Source organism: Patagioenas fasciata, chromosome 1 (assembly GCF_037038585.1).
Source record: "Patagioenas fasciata isolate bPatFas1 chromosome 1, bPatFas1.hap1, whole genome shotgun sequence".
Taxonomy (NCBI): domain Eukaryota; kingdom Metazoa; phylum Chordata; class Aves; order Columbiformes; family Columbidae; genus Patagioenas; species Patagioenas fasciata.
Genome location: NC_092520.1, coordinates 30,936,241 through 30,958,796, shown reverse-complemented (window position 1 = coordinate 30,958,796; position 22,556 = coordinate 30,936,241). Strand labels below are relative to the sequence as shown.

Sequence of the window (22,556 nt, the reverse complement as noted above, 5' to 3'; positions counted from 1 at the left end):
AGCATCAACTACACTACTTTAAATAAAACAAGTCCTCACTGCAGTAAGAGAACACTTGCACTACAGCATCTAACAGAACTACGTTTTTCTTCCCTCTCGTTATTTTGCAAAACCATTTGATCCTTGTGAACATCTGAGCCTGCTGTAAACACTCAGTATGACAGTACTGGACTGCTGGGGAATGGGAGGGCATTGGGCAGGTGGGGAACGGACAAACTGAAGAACCTGAGAAGTCATTGCATGCAACTAGCAAGACCAGTCATCCAAGTTTCTCATTATATTAGAATTTCATATTTGAATTATCTTAAAAACTAGATCAAATTTAAGGGCACTAAACACCCTAACAATGTTTTTCAACACTTCTTCCCCATGATAACTCCCATTTCAATGGAAAAATGTTGTAAGGCAAAGCTGTCTTAGATTTCTGCTATAAAAGCTCATTTCCTCGATCATTCCAAACATGCTAGACACCAAAAGTCCTTTATGGAACTTCCCACTAGAAACAACCACCCCAACTCCACTCTAAAATCTAATATTTTATTCCTACTTACCTTAAATGTTAAGGGGTACCCAAATAGTTAACAAATTAGTTAACTTGAGTGTCTATTCACATTTTCTCCCCAAAATCCAGTACTGTGCCAGATTTGAAATCTCAGTGATTTAATGGATGCAAGACACAATTTACTTAAGTTTGCTCCTGGTTACAATTTATTTTTTCATTTATCTGTAGAATAATACTCTAGAGTATTTTCTATTGAGCAAAAAAACCAGACCAAACCTGAAGCTTTTTAGGATCAAGCATAACATTTGCCAACTACCACTCTTCTGGAAGCAAGGCAGATTTAAGAAAGATTATATGTTGTGTTCAACAGTTCAACAGCTTAGTATTTTTCGTTTACAAAAAGACCAATACAATGCAGTCCCAGTCAAGGCATTACTATTCATTTCATCAATTTACTCTAAAACCTCCTTTAACAATGCTTTGACTAAAGACAGTTTATCAGAGTCATCCATCCATAAACGCTCTTCCGGGAAGACTCTAAGCTTCTTTCTAAAGGCAAATAATTCACTCAGCTTCTCAGTTAGGGTTTTATCTTTGTTTCATACTTCCATTATTTCAGCCCCACTGATCCTACCCTATTGCAATTCTGTCTCAATATTTTTTTACTAGTTTTTCGCTTTTATCAAACTGTTCTTCAAAATATTTGACTACTCCATAATGGTTTTACATTTAATGTGCAAGAATCTCTCATCTTTTCCTCATTTACAAAGCTACCACTCTTCAGAAAGATTCTTCAAAAAGGTTATCAAATACGTGGATGTTTTGCTGACTAGTGGCATACATTTTCTGAGCTTTAATACGCATCTTAAGGCAATCTCCATACTACCTAGGCTTTATCCTTTCAGCTGTTCTTCTGTATTTCCCTTTAAACTTTTTATATGTAGCTTCTCTTTCATTTCTGGTTCATTCGCTTTTCTTCCTTCCTCCTTTAAAAGACAGAACAGGCAGCAGTCACCATTAAGTCCAGAGCTGCTTCTCTATTCACAGAGCAAGCAGGTTGATAACTGGGGATATCACTTAGCCTCAACTTCACAGAAGTGCTGAGTTTTGTCTGGCTCCCATTGAATTAAGGTCTCCCAGTCTTGCAGAGCTTCCTGCTGGCATGACATCTTTAAAAACTCAGCATGTTGGGGTCACCAGGATCATCCGAGAATCAGTAGTACAGTGTTCGGACTACCAGAAGTCTTCCTACAAGGATAGGTACTGAAGTTCTCAAAGAGTCTATGGTACATTCTGGTAGTTAAACTTGGTTGCCATGGTGGGATCATGGCCAGTGCCCCCAGCTAGATGTATGCTGACATTATTTCTAACTTGATGATATTCATATTCCACTTCCATGTCCCTGACATGAGATGACCATTGCATACCAATATATTTAAGGCCACAGAATCCACTTCATACGTATAAATTGCTGCAACTATAGACTGTACATGCAAAACATGTATGCACTTGACAATGGTCTGATTTCTCAGTTTTACGCCTGCTACTTAACTGGGATTTATTCAGGCTGTTACCCATCATGATCTTCTCTTTACCACAGGAGCTGCTACACTAGTGATGAACTGCTCTATAATAAACTGCTGCAATTCTGCAATTTGGCTCTCTTTGCCTAGAGAGACCACACTCTTAAGATCAAAAACATGCTCCAACCTCATTACATTACACAAAATCAAGGTATATGTATAGCACCATGCTATATATTGGACTCTCCTGCTGGGGTTTTGTAAGCTTTATTTTAAAACCTGCAGACTGATAGGCACAATTTCTAATCTAATCTGTTGGGGGGATGGGGGGTGGGGACAGGCAGGGAAGGTTGGTAAATCCCAAATTTTATTCCCCCAAAGTCAGACTTAAAACAATCCAGGTAATTTTTTGTCCCGATTTGGCATTTCTTAAAATGTAGTTATTTAAAACTTGTGTTTCTGATGAAGCATTTTAGAAATACAACAGGTTATCAGGACCTTCCTACAGCCTCCGAAAAAGCAAACGTACTATAATCCAACAGTATATAAAGGAAGCAGTCTTAAATACCACTGCGAGCCTCCCTTTAAGGGAGCATTACCACTGTAAGCAGAATACCACACTTTTATACTACCTGTAAGCCCCAGCATGCAGGGAACTGACAGGCTTGCTTACAAGAGATTTACACAGTAGTAGAAAGGTCAAACATTTTCCCCAGCTAACACAGGTCAGCTGAAACAGAGAGAAGAGACAAAATTATTCTGCAACTTAACCCCACAGATTCATTATCAGCTTTCAGGCTGGGAGGACAACCATCTGCCAAAGTCTATATATGCTACACTAGTTGAAGCCTAACAAGATGTTACCAACGGACCTAATAGAGTGTTTGACATGCACAGCATCTGACTACGGTCACTTCTCAGCTTAACATACTCAAACAAGTAATTTCACATCACACCGAAACAGCACATCTCAAAACTACCTCCCAAAGACAAATCTGAACTGTTCCACTGAATTAAGAAAATCAGACTCCAAATCTCAGAGAGGGAAAACTTGGCATAGACAAAACCCTACAAATCACAGAAAATTATGACAGTTTATTCTTGCAAAATCTGAACTGTGAGACCACACCTAAACACAAGGGTACTAATGCACCACACACAAGGTGCAGAAAGCAAAAATGAATACCTATCAGTCAGCATGTACTATTGAGAAACAAGAACATTCAACACTTACCAAGTTGTGCTACAATGTTACATCTCAATTGTTACACATGACTCAAGTCAGACTTAAGTTCATAAAGCTTTTGTAACAAGAGATTTCTTCTCCGCAGTTTCCCATCTGTGAAGAACAATTACTTACCAGTGTGTTTGACAGGCTGACATAACCACAGTAATTCACCAAGTACCCTAAGTCTTATTACAAGTCAGAAGTATTCAGCAGTATTTCTAATTTCAAGTTCCTCTGCATGATGTTATAAATAAACCAGAAAATAATAATAATAAAATAAATCTATCAGATGCTGTTAGATAGATCAATGTTCTCACTTCTACCTTGAAATTCTGAATACTATTCCAAAGCCAGATACAAAGCATTACATGCCAATATCTCTTCCCAACACCTTCCAGTTGAAAGAAAAAGGATCCTTAGGTTCCCTCAAAGTATCAAAACTGAAATTAATTTAATATGCCCATTAAAAAAAAAAAAGAATCACTATACACATTAGGGTTGTTGTGTCAAGGGCTGCAAGGAACCTTCTTTCATGGTGATACAAGCCACAAAAATGCTAAGCTGACAAAAAAGACACTTGACCTTGAAAACAGAGCAAGCCTCAAGTGAATGTCCAAAATAAGGTTTCAAAGAATGCCCTGTAAAACTGCCTTTGACACTCTCAGTGAGCAGAAGTGACACAGAATACAGCTTTCCTCAGACCAGTGTTTCAGCTGGTATCAGCTGGTATCTCTCTTCCAAGAAGAAGCTGACAAGAAACTCAAAGCTCCATTTCAAGGCATCTGTGGAGAAGAGAAATGCTTTGGTTTATGATGGAACAAAAAGCTGTACATAAAACTCCTGATACCAACAGTAAGCCTCACTGTCCGCACATCAAAGAATTGTTTTGATGTAATTAAACATTTGGGATCCTCTGGTTCAACTATGTCATATTTCACAAGTATTGTTTGTGAAACCCTGTACAAAGGTGCAGGAGATGCTCACTACATATTAATGTTAAAGAGCAAGCATCACTGCTGTAACACTACCACTTTATGTCTTAAGACAGCCCATGCACACCTTCCTGGCAAATGAACAAAAAGATTACTTTGAATTTTTGAACAGCATTAAGATTCTAAGGAACAAATAAAGTCTAGCAAGCTTCTCTGGCTTCTTGACCCTTTGTTTAACATAAAACCCATTTAACCGCGTAAGACATGTAACTGCCAGAAAGGCAACTCATATAGCTTCTGTAAACTAAAAAAAGAAAAAAAAAAAAATTAAGGCATCCCAAAATCAATCAGCTGTACCTGTCTAACATACACCAGAACAAGATAACATTTTTCAAAACCCTCTGTAGCCAATCCATAATGTAGAGAGTTTTTCCTGAAGGGGACACAACAACAAAACCAAAGGAAGCCAACAAACCCCACCAGAACTATACAAGACTACAAGAACAAAATTCACGCTAATTCCAAAGAACAAACTCCTATCTGAGACAAAGCAGTCAGAATAATCTTATTTATGAAAGAACAATTTAAAGTACTGGTACTACTTTATGCAGGTTAGATCTCATTCACAATGAAATAACTGAACTAGTCTTACGGTTTCTGTTAATTTGAAATTTCTACACAATATCTAAAAATCAATCTTAATTGATTATAAGCGCTTTGAAGTCCCTTAAGTCTATCACTTTCAGAGACAAGAAATTCTGGATACTCAATAAGATTACTTCATCCCCAGTTACAGTACAAATCAGAAAACCAAAACTATTTATATGTGTGAATGATAAAACTAGTGAGAAGCTCAAGTCATTACATTCCTTTTATTATGCTGGGATAAATTTTTTCTAAATGAAATTAAAAATGAAGTTTCATGTACAAGGTGTTTAATAATGTACATTCTCTGCATAGAAAAAAAAATCAAATGCTGCAATGGTTTTAAACATTTTAACCATTTTTAGCTACACCAATTGTATCAGATGGAAGATTAAAGTATAACCATAATCTAATGACTAAAAAGTCTACCTACCATTGTAACAATGAGATCTGGAGCTCAGTGTGGTGCTCACCCTGACTAGCCACCTCATTAAGTGGGATACCTGAAGTGTCATCTTTTAATTAACACATTTACACCCTTCCACTGCAACAGGAGCAAGTCCAGATAACACCAGAGATTGAGAGGCAAGAAAGAGATGTTTTTATGCCAGCCAGCACACCAATATTGCCAGGACAGCTGGCCTGACAGCTGCCCTGCAAGCAGCTCGTTGGCTGCTCCTGCTCTCCCGCAGGCCAACCAGCACGCACTGGTCTCCAGCCAGTTCACAAAGTGGGAAAGCCAGGCTCATCGTGACAAGACAAACACCACACAACAAGGTCAGTTTTGACTACTCTATGGATACACAAGACACATCTCCAGGAACTTTGGTAAGATGTGCATTTAGTTGCTTTTTAAAGTTCAGCTCCTGTGCTGGTTTTGCCTGAGACGCAGCTGATTTTCTTCCTAGTAGCTAGTACAGTGCAGTGTTTTGGATTTATACTGGAAACAGTGTCAATAATACAGGGATGTTTTAATGATTGGCCGAGCCACGCTGACACAGAGTCAAGGCCTTTTTTGCTCCCCACACCACCCTGCCAGCAAGTCGGCTGGGGGTGCACAAGAAGATGGGAAGGAACATAGCTGGGACAGCTGACCCAACTGACCAAAGGAACATTCCACACCATATGATGCCATGTTCAGTATATAAAGCTGAGGTAAGAAGAAGGAAGGGGGGGACATTTGGAGCGATGGTGTTTGTCTTCCTAAGTAACTGCTACGCATGATGGAGCCCAGCCTTCCTGGAGATGGCTGAAGACTTGCCTGCCCACGGGAAGTGGTGAGTGAATTCCTTGTTTTGCTTTTCTTGTGTGCACAGCTTTTGCTTTACCCTTTAAACTGTCTTTATCTCAACCCCCGAGTTTTCTTGCTTTTACTCTTCTGATTCTCTCCCCCATCCCATGGTGGGGGACGGCAAGGGGACAAGCGAGTGGCTGTGTGGTGCTTAGTTGCCTGCTGGTGTTAAACAACAACAAGCTATTAAGCGGAAAAGAGAACAAATTCACTGACTGATTCTAACTTTTCTGCATCTACAAACTTCTTTAAAAGATAACTGGTCACTTAAATTCTTTATTTCTGCTCTTGCCTCTCAACGTTACAGGAACCAGACTCAGAAAAACAGAAGACACGTGCTTACAGGAAAGAGCTGCCCTGAATACGTAGCTGGGATAGCAAAGTAGCTTGATATACAGTACCCAAAGAGCTTAGCATTTGCAAGTCAATTCCAGACTACTTCCACCTGCCTAACTGAAAGAAAAAATTTGGCCCAGTTCCAACAGCTGGATTGGATTTAACTAATACCTCCCCTCTTGCATATGAGCATACTCTAGAGCAGGGGTGTCACACTCATTTTCACCAGGGGCCACCTCAGCCTTGCGGTTGCCTTCAAAGGGCCGAATGTAAAGCCGAACTCGAGGCTGAGGTGGCCCCCGGTGAAAATGAGTGTGACACCCCTGCTCTAGAGTATAGTTTAAATACTTTACAATGTAGGTGTGAGTGCAATACAGTGAAAGAAGGTGTTTGCATTGATGAAGTAAACACTGTTCTTTCCTAGAAATTGCTTTACTAGCTTTTTTTTTCCTTATTCCTTCTCTGACACCTTTTAATGAGCATGAAATACTGCAATGCACATGAAAATGCAGAAGGCCAGGAGCTGGGCTGGTTTTGGGCAGGAAAAAAACCCCTCAAGTGCTTTTTTGTATACAATAGTTCAGATGGTTTAGGTTGTCAGCTGCCTATTTTTGGTTAACAGTAGAAATTAAATATTCCATATTTGCACAGGAACACAATTTATTAATACATATAAAGCTGAGGCTCAGAATGATGACACTGTTCTACTTGTTCTGGCACAGTTGGCTTCAGCCAAAAATAAAGAGACAAATGGACACTGATAGAAAATGACACTGATGTTCTACCTGTTCAGACTTTTAAAGTGCATAAAGCTTAGTCCAAGAATTGCAAGCAAATCACAATACATGAAGGAAAAATTCTGGGACTACTAAATCAAAATTCTGGGGCAGCATCATGATGGTCTGAATGCAACTACTTAATCACAACTGAAAGAATTAAAATCAACAATGCTGTGCATGCTGAACCCCTCTATTTATTTTGAATGTTCAAAAAGATTTGACATCCATGCCAAACTATACCAAATGTTTAGCCAAAATTAACCCTTCCTGCTAGGTTTATTCCTTCAGTCACAAGCATCACGGATTATTACTCAGCCTTTTTTTGCCCCCAGTGTATGTTCTAGGCAGACCTTCCCCACACCCAAGTTCGAGATATACCTAATTACCAAGTACTCCCATAAAGCTCCAAATTGTCTTTCTAAGAAAAGCAGTGATTTTTTTTTTTCAGTCACATAGACTATGAAGTTAGAACAACTTCACCTCTGGCTTTGTTATCATATTAAATTATGCTGACCCAGTTACAAATGCAGGCAGGGGGCATGGATTCCACAGTACAAGCAACAGATCATAGAACCATAGATCCACCAAAGCAGCCAAATACACTTAGAATGTGCCTGTACCCTCCTGATCTGAGACCCCAAGAGTTTTATTTCATTTGATTACTGGTTGACCTGAATGGTATTTGCTCCTCTTTTATGGAAACATTTTATAATTTTTCAGAAAGTAATAGGACTCAGTTCAGATTCTCTGTGTGATGCAGAACCTTAATACTATAAAGTTTTCTTCTGGCTTGTAATTTTAAATGCAGCAATGGTACATCAGGAGCGGAGTGCAGTATTTATGCTACTGTATTTTATGCTATAATCTGTCTGGGACTTGCGTTCCTCAGGGTTAGGAAAGGCCACTGAAGGAAAACTAGTTCTTTTGCAGCTCAAGCTGCTGTGCTTTTGCTTTTTTTTTTTTTTTTTTTTAAATCCCCAGTTTGGGGCCCCTAAAATGAATACCAGCTGCTTTTTGCTAGCCAGTCTGTGGCAAGATAATTCAAGTATCTATGTGAACCTGGCTAGTCTCAGCAAACTGGATGCGTGAGATATCCACTGTGATTCTTTTACCTGGTGATGGGTAATCACTCACCGAAGTCGGACATGCGTGTCAATATGGAAAGCCACAAGCCTCCAACTATTGTTGCTGATGGTGCTGACTCACCTGAAAGCCCTATGGAAACAAACAAAGCTGCCCATCCACATTATCTACTTCTATTGCCCCAAAATATCTTGGCAGAAAAGCAATTGCTAAGTTTATTTTTTATTGGTTCTTTTGTGAGCATATTCTTCTAGGTCCTGATATCCTCTATGCATTTGTTTAACCTGCATACTGAGCTACTACCAGTCAAGAAGTGAGATGTGATCACACGTTTTAATTTTCGTATACCAATTACCCAGTTTACAAGTATAGACATATCAAACAATCCTCAGGAGACTGGACCTGAAGCAATTTAGTTGGCTGCATTCAACAAAAAATTGCACCAATACTGAAGGACACAAAGCAGTCCAGGATATAATCAATGTGTTATCTGCTGTTTTATTATAGAATAAAAGAAGAGCTAGAATCTCTATTCAACATCAAAACTCAGCTGGGGGAAGGATGACAGAATCCAGTAGATTTCCAGTTACTGCTCTTGCGTGAATCAAGGACATTATACCTAGTCAAAAGCTGTACAGCATTTCCATTCAGATGTAGATCTTAACACCACAGTCTAAAAAGCTACAAGTATTTGAAACTTGTCACAGTTTTGTCACAGGAATCTGCTTTTGTCAGTACACAAATTTCTATTAGTTATGTGAACATTAAAAAGATATTTGTTATTTTCCCATATTGCACAGTGTAGCAGATGCTTTAGAATCTCCTGGAAATAGAAGTTTATCCTGCCCTTGAGAGAAAACAAGCAAAGCACCTATATGACTCCTAGGTCTCTCCAAGACGTGACACCACCTCTGTCTTCTAGAATTTCCAAGCAAGCGTCCCTCCCATTCCCTTAGCGAGGGAGGAAAGTACACCAACCTGTCTACTCAAGCAGAACAGCTGATTGCCATTGCAAAAGAGCAGGAGTCCCTTTCCTCTCTTATAGTCTAGAATACCCCAATTCTGAGGTATAGGTACAGATTGTTCTAACAGATGTTAGCAGAAACCAAATGCACCACAGACTTTTAATGCCATACTTCAGAGCCAAAATACTGTCTTTGCTTGTGTGCAGGACACAAAACCAGAAAATAGCAGAGCAAAATTAAAATGATTATTCATAGTAACCAGCTGAAAACATCATACGAAAATTTTGATTTTTAGATCAGCATAAAGATTTAAATAAATTCTTTTAAATGTAAAAACTTTTATAAAAATAGTATATAACCACTTTCAAGAATCTAATTACAAAATCAAGTGTTTGGTCAAAAAGGTCTCACAGACTTCTGGGGCAAATGCCACAGAAGACCAGACACTCTTAAGCTTGCCAAGTATTTATACTAGTTTCCCCTAGGAAGAAAAAAAAAATAAAATAAAACCTTCTAGACTAAATACTAGCCAGATACCTTCTTGTGCAATCTATGTTTGAACAAAGACACTCCCTTTCCAGATACGTGAACAGTCTTCAACTGTAATATCAAAGTACCTGACAACTATTCTATGATTCTATGATGTATTTATAAGCACCTCCCTGTGAAGAGAGAAAAAAGTCCTATTATTCCATCTATAAAATAGGAAACAATAATTGCAATTTGCATATATTCACAGGGTGTCATGAAAAAACAACAAATCAAGTCCCTACAGAGCTAGTCTATATTCAATCACAGCAAGGTTTTTTTTTTTTTTTATAATATTACATGGCTCAAATGAAATCAGATTTTTTAATCTATTTTTTGAAAGATAAAAATCAAAAGGCAAAAAAAGATTAAACATGTGCTAGCTGCCTAATTAAATCTATGAAGAGATGATTCTGCTCAAGATGTAAGATAAAACAACAAACCCAGCTGACAACCCAGGAAGATGATGGAGCATTAAGAATTAGAAAATACACTCCAACAACATTCCACAGTCTCTTATGAACCCTGTCAGCAACCCTTTTGATTTAATAATTTTAGTATCCTGAAAGCTAGGTGCTTCTACCTCACTTTTTAACATGATATAAGCCCCAATTCCATGTTTCTGCTGTTGGGTATCATACTTTTCTCCTTGAGGATACCTTCAGTTTCTAAAAATTCCAATTTATACATCCTTCCATAGAAAGGGTATCAGCTAGCCTTAAGAAGCCACTTAGACCACCAGAAGCAGTCTGGTTTTGATGGACAAGAACCAGTACAAAACTCCTTCAAACCTCGCAGCTATAGAGCCCACCAAAACACAGGTTCCATAGAGGTATAGTGGGCCATATCCCTACTGGCAATGGGCATGAGGAGAGGGTACTGCCAGATTCTGAACTGGTGGCTCCTGATGCTCAAAAGCGCCATCATCTTGATTGTCTGTGTCAGAGCTCCTTAAACATCTCTTCTTGTCTGGAAGGTTGCTCTTCACTGTTGTTTGTTCAGTGTTATGAACACTACCCATTACCAGCCTACATTCTCCTTGTATGCCTGACAAACAGTGGTTAACAGGATCCTGCTGACTCCTAGCAGGGCTCTCTCATTTCAAGATTCTCTCTTGATGTGGAAAGCCTTCTATATCTGGATGCAAGTCAGGTTTTTGGTGCAGAGAAATCACTACCACTGACTTTGCATCTAACAGTTGTGTGCAGGGAAAGAAGCAAGAAACCCTGATGCCAAAAAGCTTCATGCAAAGACAGTATCTGCTGGTTAGGGTGACCTTAGCTTACCTGGGTGAGAGCTACAATGTCTCTCTGCATAATTCCATCAACTTTCTGACTTGCACTGTAGTTGACTAGGAAAACACAAGGGCCAGGGCATCCTGAGAACTGCAAACCTGAAATCTCACGCTGTACCTGGCCAGGAATCTCTTACTGCATCTCTGAAAACCTGGCCAGAACTCGCCCTGGCACCCTGTATGACCACCTTCTCCTCCTGCAAACATGCTTTAACTACATTCCACATCAGCAGGTTTGCAATGATGCTCAAGCACTCACTAAAATACAGGGTGTTTCAAAAAGACAGACCTGATTTTTTACTTACACCGTTTTGAAATCGGGTCCCCCTTTTTGAAACACCCTGTACATCTCTATCAGGGCTAACAAATGAGGAAGTCATTTCTCCAAGTTGATTTTGCAAATCACCTATTCCATCACTACCTCCAAAGTCCATCTTACTGAATCTGAAAATAACCAAAGTTAAAAACACACAAGAAGAGATCCTCAGCTGGTCAGACATGACAGAATATGGGGAACAGCAGGTCTACAGTATCTCAAACCAAACTAAATCAGCCGTCCCAGCTCTATTCCCTCCCATCTCTTCCTTTTGCCAGTATCAGTTCCTGTATCAACAGCAATAGGTCTTTGAATGGAGAATATATTAATTTTGTCTCCTGTTCTGCTGCTATTTGTAGAGTATATGTTCCTATTTTGTACTTGCTGTATTTATTAAACATAGACACAAAATAAAGCTTAAAACTCACTGTAACATTTGCTTGACCTGAGAAAGGAGATGAGTGTCAGCTGACCCACAAGAAACAATGTGGAGCTTCCCCCATAGATTTAATGGTGTCAACCTGACTGTGAAGAGATAATAATCCAACAGTTAAATATCACAAGACAAGGTGTACCTCCTCCCCTTCACACTGACCTCTATGAGCCAGCGCTGGTCTTCCCCAGACATGAAGGGCTGGCTGAGGAAGCTAAGGGAGCAGAAAATTAAGGAAATATGAAAAGCTTTGTACCTACTTAACTCCAAGGCACCGCCAGCTATGATGCAGGACTAACTTCTTGGAAGAAACTAGCTCTTTTGACTACCCATGTCAAATTTTGTGAAATGGGAAGCAAAGCCCACAGATTCTGCTGTTACAGAATTAATCGGGAATACAAATTCAGTATCAGACTTCCACAATGCTGGGTATTTTCGAAGCAACTGATAGATCCTATTCTTGGAAAACATGGAGGTTTAGATTTCTTTTTCATTTCAAGTCAGTTCATTTGGAAATTTGTCTTAACTACTTTATGACATGCCCCATCAGCTTCAATCAGTTTGTTGCTCCTTCTGGCCTAACCTTATAAATTAGATGCCTAATTCCACTTCCAACCCCACAATAAATAAAGATTTGATCACTCACTTGTAGCTGGTACATCCTCCCAATCGCTGCCTTGTCAGATAACACAGTTTTAGAGGACAAAATGTCCTGCTTGGATTTGTGCTGGAATTGCAAAATATTATGAAAACCTAAAAGAATTTATGTGAAAGTATCTAAAGAGCTGTCAAAACTAGTATGCCAGTTATGCTGCTACCAACTTTGACAGTTCACAAGTTAGAAATCAATCCCTTAATAGAAGCAGCTTTAGAGATATCAGTGTAACTGCTATGGTGTTACAAATACACAACAATGAAGAAAAACAGATTCTGTAATTACAGGAAGATTAGCTAGGGCTTGGTATATCACGACAACAAATAGCAATAATTGGGCCTCAATACAGCAAGCAGCAATCCCAATCAGCTTATGAAGATTATGTTCATCATGAGATGCCATCTCCAAATTGTTTTCTGAAATAAACTATGGCTTTCTAAGGTATCTGTGTCTTTAAACATTTTAAAATGCAACACATTCAATTGATTTTTGACTTCACAAGGAAAATACAATCCAGCATATTTAAGTGGAGCTAAAAGTTGTTTGCTTTCTGCCAAGAGCCAGAAACATTTAACGGCATTGTACTACCTACCTGCAGATTAATTAAAGTTTGGAGAATCCTGTAGCAATAGCAACCGAGAAGGCTTCCCACATCTACCTCTTACTTCTTACCCATGTTATTTTTTCCCAGGTACAAATACACACCTGTAGTCTCCCATGAGTATATTGGCCTGAGAGGGCAATAAGAAGCTGCAGGAGTCGGAGCTTAGAAACTCTGTGTGAAAGTACTGGATCTTATATGAAATCCAGTTCTCAACAGGAAGCTACCTGACAGCTGTATTTTCACTTAAACTATTGAGATTCATTGAGTCCATGCGGTTATTAAGACAGCAGGTCTACAGTATCCCAAACCAACCTAAATCAGCTGTCCCAGCCCTATTCCCTCCCATCTCTTCCTTTTGCCAGTATCAGTTCCTGTACCAACAAAGTAAAAGGCAGAAAGCCGATCAATTTGTAAAAATTTGCTCCTGAAAGAAACAGTTGTTGTAGAGCATCTGGAAGTAAAAGGCTTTCTGGGATTGCTACAAGCCTTATTTGCTTCATGTAGTGTTCAAGGGGAGTACAGCAAAAACACCAGTATCAGGCAATGAGCCGGTAGCATCACATCTGCTCATTCTTAACATTGCGCAGCTATGGTACCTCCACTACGATAAGCCTTTGATCAGAACATGGCTTTAAGACAACCTATACCTTTCTCAGATGCACGCAAACTACAGATTTGGCCTCCCCAGAATGATACTCTTCTGCTAGCAAAAATAATCATGGCAGCATGACAGAAAAAGGTGAATAAATTCAAGCATCCTCAAGAACTAGATCCACACTGTTAGCAAAGCAGCAACAGTAAATACACTGAAACTGCCAGAGCTGATGATTGAGATGTGGTCTATGCGCAGTTTCTTCTTCTGCCTCATCTGGGGTCAGAATAAAGATACAGAATGAAAATGAATACTTCGAAGTCCCTGGACCCAAAGGTGATACAGAGCAAAAGGTGATCCAGTTGCCCCCAAAAAACTCTAACTGGGGAAAAGACAGGAGTGGCCAGGACCTCTGAAGCTTAAAATCAAACAGAGTTGGAGTAGATGAAAGATGACAGAATAGCTACATCTCCTTTTGGTAAATAGCCTTCAAAAAATTTCAGGAGGTTAATCCTATGGCCTAAACAACATAAGTTCACTTGACTTATGACTAGGGGTGTGACAAATATACAAAAATGAAATTTTAATCCCCATCATTCAAGTGCTTTTACAGAAAGATATTTAGGCTATAATGCACTAAATCCTCACTAGTTCTTGTTGGTTTGGGTCTTTTGTCCTTTTGTTTGTTTGGTTTGGGTTTTGGCTTTATTTGGTATTTGGTTGTGGGGGTTTTTTGCGGTGGTGGTGGTGTTGGGGTTTTTTTGTGTGTGTGTTTGGTTGGGGGCGGGGAGGGGAGGGAGGGTGTTTAGCTTTTTGTTGTTGTTTTGGTTTTTAAATCAGTGCACATGGAGCTTTATTATTGAACCACTATGCATTTTGCTAATTATATGACCACATAGCCTCACTGCATTACACGCAAAAATAACAGTAAGTCATGCAGACAGCCCTACAAATTATAACATCTCCATTTATCAAGATTTTTTCCTCAGTTTTAGTCAGGGATGCTGACTAAGCCCGACAAAAAGAAATGGGCTGGATTGTTTGATTTGTCACCTTAAACATCAGAACAATGAGCCAACACATGGATGCTTGCTATTGTAATAAAGAATAAGTAACACTTCTAGTCCAATAAGTTACAGGAGTAAAAAAGTCTAAGAAGGATGTTACTAAGCGAAGAATGAAGTTGAAGAACTGCAAATAGAAAAATCAGAAGGCTCAAACTAGGCTTTCTTTTTTAAAAGCTAGTCTAGCTTATATGTCAACGTAAACAAATAAATACAGCAGTTACAAGGGTTATCACAAAATAAGTGACTGCAACTTTTCAGTCTTGTCCTATAAAGACGCAATTGTATTGGAATAATCAGTGCCATACACTTAGAAGAAACCCAGTGAGACTAAAGACTACATGCCTATGATCAACACAGGAACACCTTCTCTTCATATATGAGACAATTTAAAAAGCCCTTTCACATCTCTGGAGAATATAAAATTGAGAAGGTTGTGCAGAGAAACTGTTCCAGCAGTTGTTTATCCAGATGAAGCCACTAGTGTCTTGGCTCCTTTTCATTCAGCTCTGCAGGTTCAGGTTAGCTCTGTCTGCTGCTAATCACATGTCAGTACCTATAAAAATAGAAGAGACTCTCTAATAAAAACAAGAACACAAACTCATATTACCTGAGTAATGCTTCATTTCTGGCATTTGATTTTCCTATTATCCCTTTTGGGGGCTAAATACGTTTTGGAATTATTAAGAGCCTCAAGATCAGAATTCCAGTTCTATATACACAACCTACCTTCCTAACAGAGGAAGTCAACACAAAGGTAAGAAACTTCCACCCAGACCTGAAACTATGAAATGTGCAGGTCAAGGATTCAGAAGCTTTGACTTCTGCTCAAGAGATCCTTTTCTTTGCTATCAGAAAAGGAGCATGGTGAGAAGTTGCATGGGATACTGAGATCTGTCTCAACATAAAACAAAAATAGCTATCTTTTCTTTCCCTTAAAACTCCATTAACAAAAAGCAAAGACAATTATATGGCATAAGAAACCTAGTAATAAAATCTGAGTTAACTACAAATTAAAGGAGTAAGTATTTTGGTCTGCTAGAAGAGTCTGTACCCAGAGGGCATCAGTAATAACTCATCAGTATTTATAAGAAGCCAAAGGAAGATTACTAAAGAATATATTCAAACCTGATGAGTTTAAAGGTAGTGACTGTCTCCATGCAGAAGGTGACTCAAATGTCACTGTTCTCAAACTGAACTTGAGAGCATACAGCTTGGAATATCTTAGACCATGATTTATTACTCCATCATCCTAACCATTTATTTTATCTCTGGTGGAATTTGACAAAATGTGTAGATCAATGTCAATGATAGCACTGATTTCTCCTGGTTTCCAAAGTTAAATACAGAAAACTGGAGGAAGAATCTCTATTAAAAACTCCTTACTGTAGCACAGGCACCAAAACAATTGTATTTAATTGCTGACCATTGGGAATTATGTAGAATATTTGACTTAGAAAATAAACATTTTGTGGAGAACTGGTAACTTTCACTAAATACAGACAATCTGTCCAATCAGCAGGTCAGCCTGTGTACCAGTATTTCAACAGAAGCACAGTAAGTAACGGCAATTATACAGCACTGCTGTGCTCCTTCATTCTCCACTATAAACTGAACTTATATTGTTTTACTTCTAGAGAGTTAAGTTAAAGTTTACCTGGAAGGGTACTTCTAACACAAACTTATTTAAATAAGTACCAGATCAGATAAGAGGCAAAAAGGAGGTCTGGTAGAAAATTTCAGACATTTAACACAAATTAGGCTATTTTGAAAGATGCTGACACATTTCTAATCTTGTACAGTCCTTTAGATGAATCTAAATTTCATTTTAGCCTATCGCCATGTGTATACAACTTGTACATACTTCTGTGTTTCATCTATTTGTTGCCCCTAAAAGAAAGATGCTTCTCAGATTTTAACCCTTTTCAAAAGCATGGATGAAACCTTTAACCACATTAACATTGTTGGAGTTATCCACTAAGCAATCTCAGGCTCAGCCACAAAAAGAAGCCAGTCAGCACACTGGAAGATAACCCTAGAGGATATACTCCCTAACAGCAAATACCCAATTCCAAAATAATTAATCCCCTTCAGGAGCTAAACTACCTTAGCTGGTCTGGTATAACTAATTTCAGTAAAGCTCAGGCAGTCAATTCCCTTCTTCCTGCCATAGAGGCAGATATTTAATTCTCCTAATCTCGGGCATGCTATAATATAAGCAAGTATGGATGGTAGATCAGCTCACACTAGGCACAAACATACCTAACCTTTCCCTGTTTAGAGCTTTGATGGATTCAGGCCAGTGACTGAGAAAGCAGCAACAAAGTCAGTAATCAAGACAGGGAGATGAGACAAGGACAAAATGAATGAGGAGTAGTAGGAAGAGCCTCACTGGATGAGAGGGGGAAAAAGAAACCCCTCACGCCTCCTCCTTCCCTGAAAAGCAAACGCTAAATAGAATGATGGGCAATTTTTAGTTACTTTCTAACATTTCCTAAGGTTAGCCAGAAGTGTTGAAGTTACCATACCCTTTACATACAATATTTTCTGTGAAAAAGATTCACTGTCACCAAGTTAAACAAAAAATAAGATAAAGTTTACACCGTGAATGTCATCTTAAAGACACGGCTGCTGCTAAGCCTGACCTGCATAAAATTGTCTCCACCCAAACAATAGCAGCAGAGGTGTGGATTCTGCTAAGATATAAAATGTGCTCTCAAAGGATCAAAAATCAAGCCCTGCTGACCGCAGAATTAAGTGATAAAATCAACAGAGGCATTGAAAACATCCTCAGGTGAAGTCAAAGTGATCTGACACATTATCTAGGTTTTCACCCTAGCGAATCCTCATCAGCTTTCAATATTAGTCTGATTCCAGAACAACTCCCTCCTCGTTCCTTTCCTATTACAGAAACTTAAACATAAAATCTGGGATTGCCTCCCTTTTCAATTGCGACTAGAACTGAAGATGTCCCCGGTAATGTCACACAAATTCAGAAGACCTTCGGAATACCTCCAGAGAATAAGCTTCCAATCACCCAGGGTCTCTCAAATTTGGAAGAGTAAACTAATACCCCATTAGCCTTAATAAGCACCACACTCCTTCCCGATTTAGCTGGAGACGCCCAGCAGACGATTACTTTTGTGCCTACAAGCATTAAGAATAAAAAGAAAGAAAGGAAAAAAAAAAAAAAAAGGTTGATTTAAGGCAATACAGGAAGCAAAACGGGCCAGCACGGTACCTGGTAAAAAGGCGGATCAGAGTGTGGGAGCGGCCGCGGCCCCTACCACCAGCACAGGCCTCCGTGTGCGGCAGCGGCACAGCGGGGCACGGGAGGACGGGCAGGGCAGCCCCTCGCCCCGGCGGAAGGGTTATTACCGCCCCGAGGGGCTGGCACAAAAGGCAGCCGACACCATTGTCCACCCCACCCGAGCCCCGATCCCGCCGCGCACGGGGGAGGGAGCCCGGGGAGGAGGCAGGACGGGAGGCAGCTGGGCCGGGAGCGAGGAGCGCTGCGGGAGGAGGGGACGCGGGGGGGTGGGATGCATCCCCCCGCCTACCGGCCCTGCCCGGGCACCGCCGCCGGCGCGGGGCCCAGCGGGCTCTCCCGAAGCCCGGTAAGCCGGGGAGGCGGCGAAGGGGGAGCGGTGAGGCCCGCACACCGCCCGCCGGGGTTGCGCTTGGCCCGGCCGCGCCAACCCTGCCCCCCGCCACCGCCTCCTTCGCCCCCCGCCGGCCGCGCCCGCATGACGGAGGAGAAAAATCCCCCGCGGGCGTTTTCCCCGCCGCCACCCGCCCGCCCGCCCCGGGCGACGGCTCCCCGCCTCCTTCCCGCCGCCCGCCGGCGGCGACACGAGCGCGGCCAGGCCCCGGCCCCTCCTCTCGCCCGCCGGAGGCGGAGGCCGGGCCCGGCCGGGGGCCCTGCACCTACCTCCACGTCGCGGCCCTTGTTCTTGAAGCTCTTGATGCGGTGGTTCTCCAGGCCCGCAGCGGCGGCGGCGGCGTTCTCGGCCATGGCGGCGGCGGCTCCCGGCGGCGGCTGCTCGCGGCTCCTGTGAGGCGGCTCCGGCGGCGGCTCCCGGCGGCTCGCGCGAGGGGCGGGCGCGGGGGGAGGAGAGGGGGGCGGGGGGACGCGGGACGCTCCGTGACGAGCGCGCGAGGGGGAGGGAGGGGGGAAAGAAGCGAAGGGGGGGGGCCGAGCGCGCGCGCCGTTGCTGAGTGACGGGGAGAGCGGCCGCGAGCCCACGTGACGCGGCAGGCGGACCCTGCCAATCGCGGCGCCGCCGCCTCGCCCCGCCCGCCCCGCGTGACCGGCGCAGGGAGCCCTGCGGGGCGGGGCGCCGGTGCCGCACTGCATTCTGGGGGGTGTAGTCCCAGGGGGCGGCGGCCTCGCACGTGGAGCGGGCGGGAGCGCGCCCTGCCGGGCGGGCGGGGACGCCGCCGGGCTCACGGCTGCGGCCGCGGGGTTCCCGCTCAATGCTGAACCCTGTTGGACGCCGAGGGCGTAAAGCAGGGCGGGGAGGCCCTGACAGCGGTGCGGCCTCGTGGTTCTGAGGGGTGCCAGGGCCTTACGTGCCCCGTCCGGATCAACCCTGATGGGGCTGCTGTGGGCACAGGGCACCCCCGGCCTCCAGGAAGCTCCCCGAGCCCCCGCGCCCTTGTTAGCTGCGGTTTGTCCCCCCAGTGTGCTGTGTGGTGAGCTCGCTGGCGTGGCTCACCCACAGAGCCGGCCTCGGGGTGAGGGTGCATGGGGTGCCGCTCCACACCTCCCTCAGGGCTGACATCCCTGTGTGGTGCCTGGGATATGCTGCACGACAAGCACCCAGCCAATCCAGATGTTTTGGGAAGCCCCAAGTCTCCTTCAGCTCCCATGCCACACAAGTGAGCCCGACCTGGGAAGAATATCCTGCACTTTGCGAACGTGCCCTTCGTGCCACACGTGTGCGTGCCAGCCCTGTGTGTCCCCGGGATGTTGTACCTGCTGCAATGCGCAGCGCAAAGGGTCTCTGCCAGACCAACAAGTTGCACCTAAATTGTCAAAATTACTGCAACCCCCCCGCCCGGGTCATTAGTGCAGGTCGAGATGGAGAGTCAGATGGGCACAGCAAGTTCGGTCAAACACAGCACTGCAAAGTCGCACCTGGTATTTGCAGGCTAGAAAAGAGGATGCGTAGGGGTGAAGTAACTGTAGGCAGTGGTGAGCAGTGATCTAACACCTTCCATAAAGCAGAGCATTATTTCTTTGGAGGACAAGTATCCAAGAAAACCAAAGCCTCAAAATAATGAAAACATGTAATGTTAATATCTAACACATCTTATGCTGCATCAGATTCTGCAACAGGCCCTTATAGCTATATATAAGCTTTCCATACACCTCTTTCTCTTTCAGAGTCACTCCCTTTAATTGATAGCTCGACTTTTTAATTGCCTTCCCCCAGCCCCTCTTTATATTGTTCAAATGACTGTAACTTGTAACTCACAGTTCTGGCAAAACAAGGCTTGCAGCCTGATGGAGATGAATAAAAATCTGGAAGACTAATGTTCTTCTTCACTGTCGTTCAGCTGTGTGCCAAATGTTGTTATCTGAGGGATCAATGTAGCATTTCCATCCCTCTCGTATCCAAGTATTTTCAGCTCCCAATGCACTTTCCTCTGTGATTTTTCCTCAATGGCTTTGTCTGGGTGTGCTGCATCATTATTACTAGCAGTGGAAGAGAAGAAGGAGCCAGGAGCAGGCAAAGCCGAAATGGCAGACTGATGTGACCGGCGTTTGTCAAGATCATTAATGTCAGAGATGGCTTCTAGGCTCTGGCACTTGCTTTTTTGAAGGAGGATTGAATCCAGCTGTCTTCAAGAGAGCTGCTAAAGCAGATTCAGTAGCTGAGAACTTTGCTTTACCTGCCAGGGAAGGTGGCTGTAGCTGCCAGCTGTGGCTTACTCTGGCCTGCTAGGACATCAGAGCAATGCTGATGTGATCCCTGCAGGCAGGGGTGTTGCAGTTGTCCTCTGGAGGAGTTGCTCGCCATTACCACAAACAAAAGAGGTTTGTTCAGCTTGTAATCTGTGTGGTAAAAGGAAAACTTGCAAATAAAAAATGGATTGTCTCCAGATGGGGACAACTCAATTTACCAATCCATAAACCTATACCCATTCCACTAGATAGTATTTATAGATACCACTGTGGCGATGTCTTTTCTTTCCCATTTCTTCCTATCCATATAAAAGCCTTTCAGAGTTTCTATAGTGCATTTCTTTAGTCTTAGTAGACACTCAGGAATTGAACACCTCTTAGATAGAGCAACATGGAAGTTTCTTGGTGGAGCTCTTGACTGGATAATTAAACTTGCATATACTCAGAGAGAAAACATTTCAATGTAGTTAAGCAAATACTACTTTTTGGCACTTTAACAGGCAATACTAAAATATAAGGAATGAGTACTTTACTGCTTTGAAAACTGAATGAACAATGTGGTTCACTGTGGTCATTCTTCCTCGCTATATGAACTTCACATCACGTCAAGACCTGCAAGGTATATATTGGGGCCGTGAGCCCACTAGTGGAATTTACTGACCCCACACAGCCTCTCCACACTCCATTTCAGCCCCCTGCCCCAGCGAGGCTGCAGCAGTGCCAGTCTCCAGCTCCGCTGTAGCCCTGGCCCAGATGTGCAGGCTCATGTACTAGCTGGGCTGAAATGGGGGTCCTCGGTGATGGGAAGAGAGAATGGGAGGAAAAGAGTCTGGTTAGAGCCAGCGAGGTCTGTGGGTGCCTTCAGTGCCACAACAACATAAACTTCATAGCTTAAAGAGCTATATGGGGGAGAGATCTTTCATACTTCAAAATGTGGGGCAATAACAACTCTTTGGGTGTCCCATTTCTGAACAGCATTGAGCCGTGCTTGGTTTTGGGATGACCTGTTGGCTTCAGCAAGACAAAATGAACCCAGCAGGTGATATTGCCGTATTTTAGGAAGTACAGGTTGTCAGCTGAAGAACCACCTGCAGGTCCAGAGTCAGAGGCCACTCACCCTGTGGTAGGCAGTCATTTGTTCTTCTGCAGTCAGTGATTTTGTCTATATCCACCAGTCAATACAGCTGCAAGAAAAACAGTATGTAAAAGAAATATAAAGAACCTGAGCCATGTTCTTGCTGGCAGTCTCTCCAAGAAGGATTGCGGAGATTTACATGCAGTGCTTTCAAGATGCTACCTGCTGTCAGTCCCACCCTGCTAGCAGATGTTAGAAGGCGAGGCAGGAAAGGCAAATAAGACGTGTCAGCTCCTCAGCCTCTCTGTTCACAGCCACAAGCAGCTGAAGCCAAGACCTGTGGGGTGGAGGAGGTGTGGATGCCTCCCCAGCAGAGGAATGGGGCAGGTGGTGAGGTGGTATCATCTTAAACCACTGCTGCTGACTTGACTACAAACCATCTGTCAAGAACACACTGTAAAATCATGCCACTTGTCATTATAGAAAGGTACAAAGATTGTCACTTAAGCCATTAAGTTAACCTAAACCACTTGTGGGTCTCATATCTTCCGTGTCCATCTCAAAATGGGATGTCTAGGCTTGGGTTGCATGGCATTTTAAACTATGTATTACCATTGGCATGGCAGACCAAGAGAAGGCTTTTTCCTACAAAATTTTCCACTGTTTGTGTGCTCTCTAACTTCCAGCAGACATTAACTTTCACACCTTGCTTTCTTGTGTCTGTTAGAGGCAGCATAACTGGCACAGACTCAGACACATACACAGCTGGGGTCCCTGCTCCCATCATCTCCAGCTGTTCC

At 42.5% G+C, this 22,556-nt stretch overlaps 1 protein-coding gene across 1 annotated transcript in view; it reads right to left on the bottom strand.

Moving 5' to 3' along the window:
- KPNA3 (karyopherin subunit alpha 3) overlaps positions 1 to 18,864 on the bottom strand; it is a 53,481-nt gene extending 34,617 nt beyond the window's left edge. Inside the window, exon 1 of the mRNA XM_065860239.2 lies at positions 18,702 to 18,864. Within this exon, the coding sequence (XP_065716311.1) occupies positions 18,702 to 18,785 (84 nt within the window). The 5' untranslated portion in view covers positions 18,786 to 18,864. The remainder of the gene's footprint in view (positions 1 to 18,701) is intronic.
- Positions 18,865 to 22,556: the final 3,692 nt, after the last annotated feature.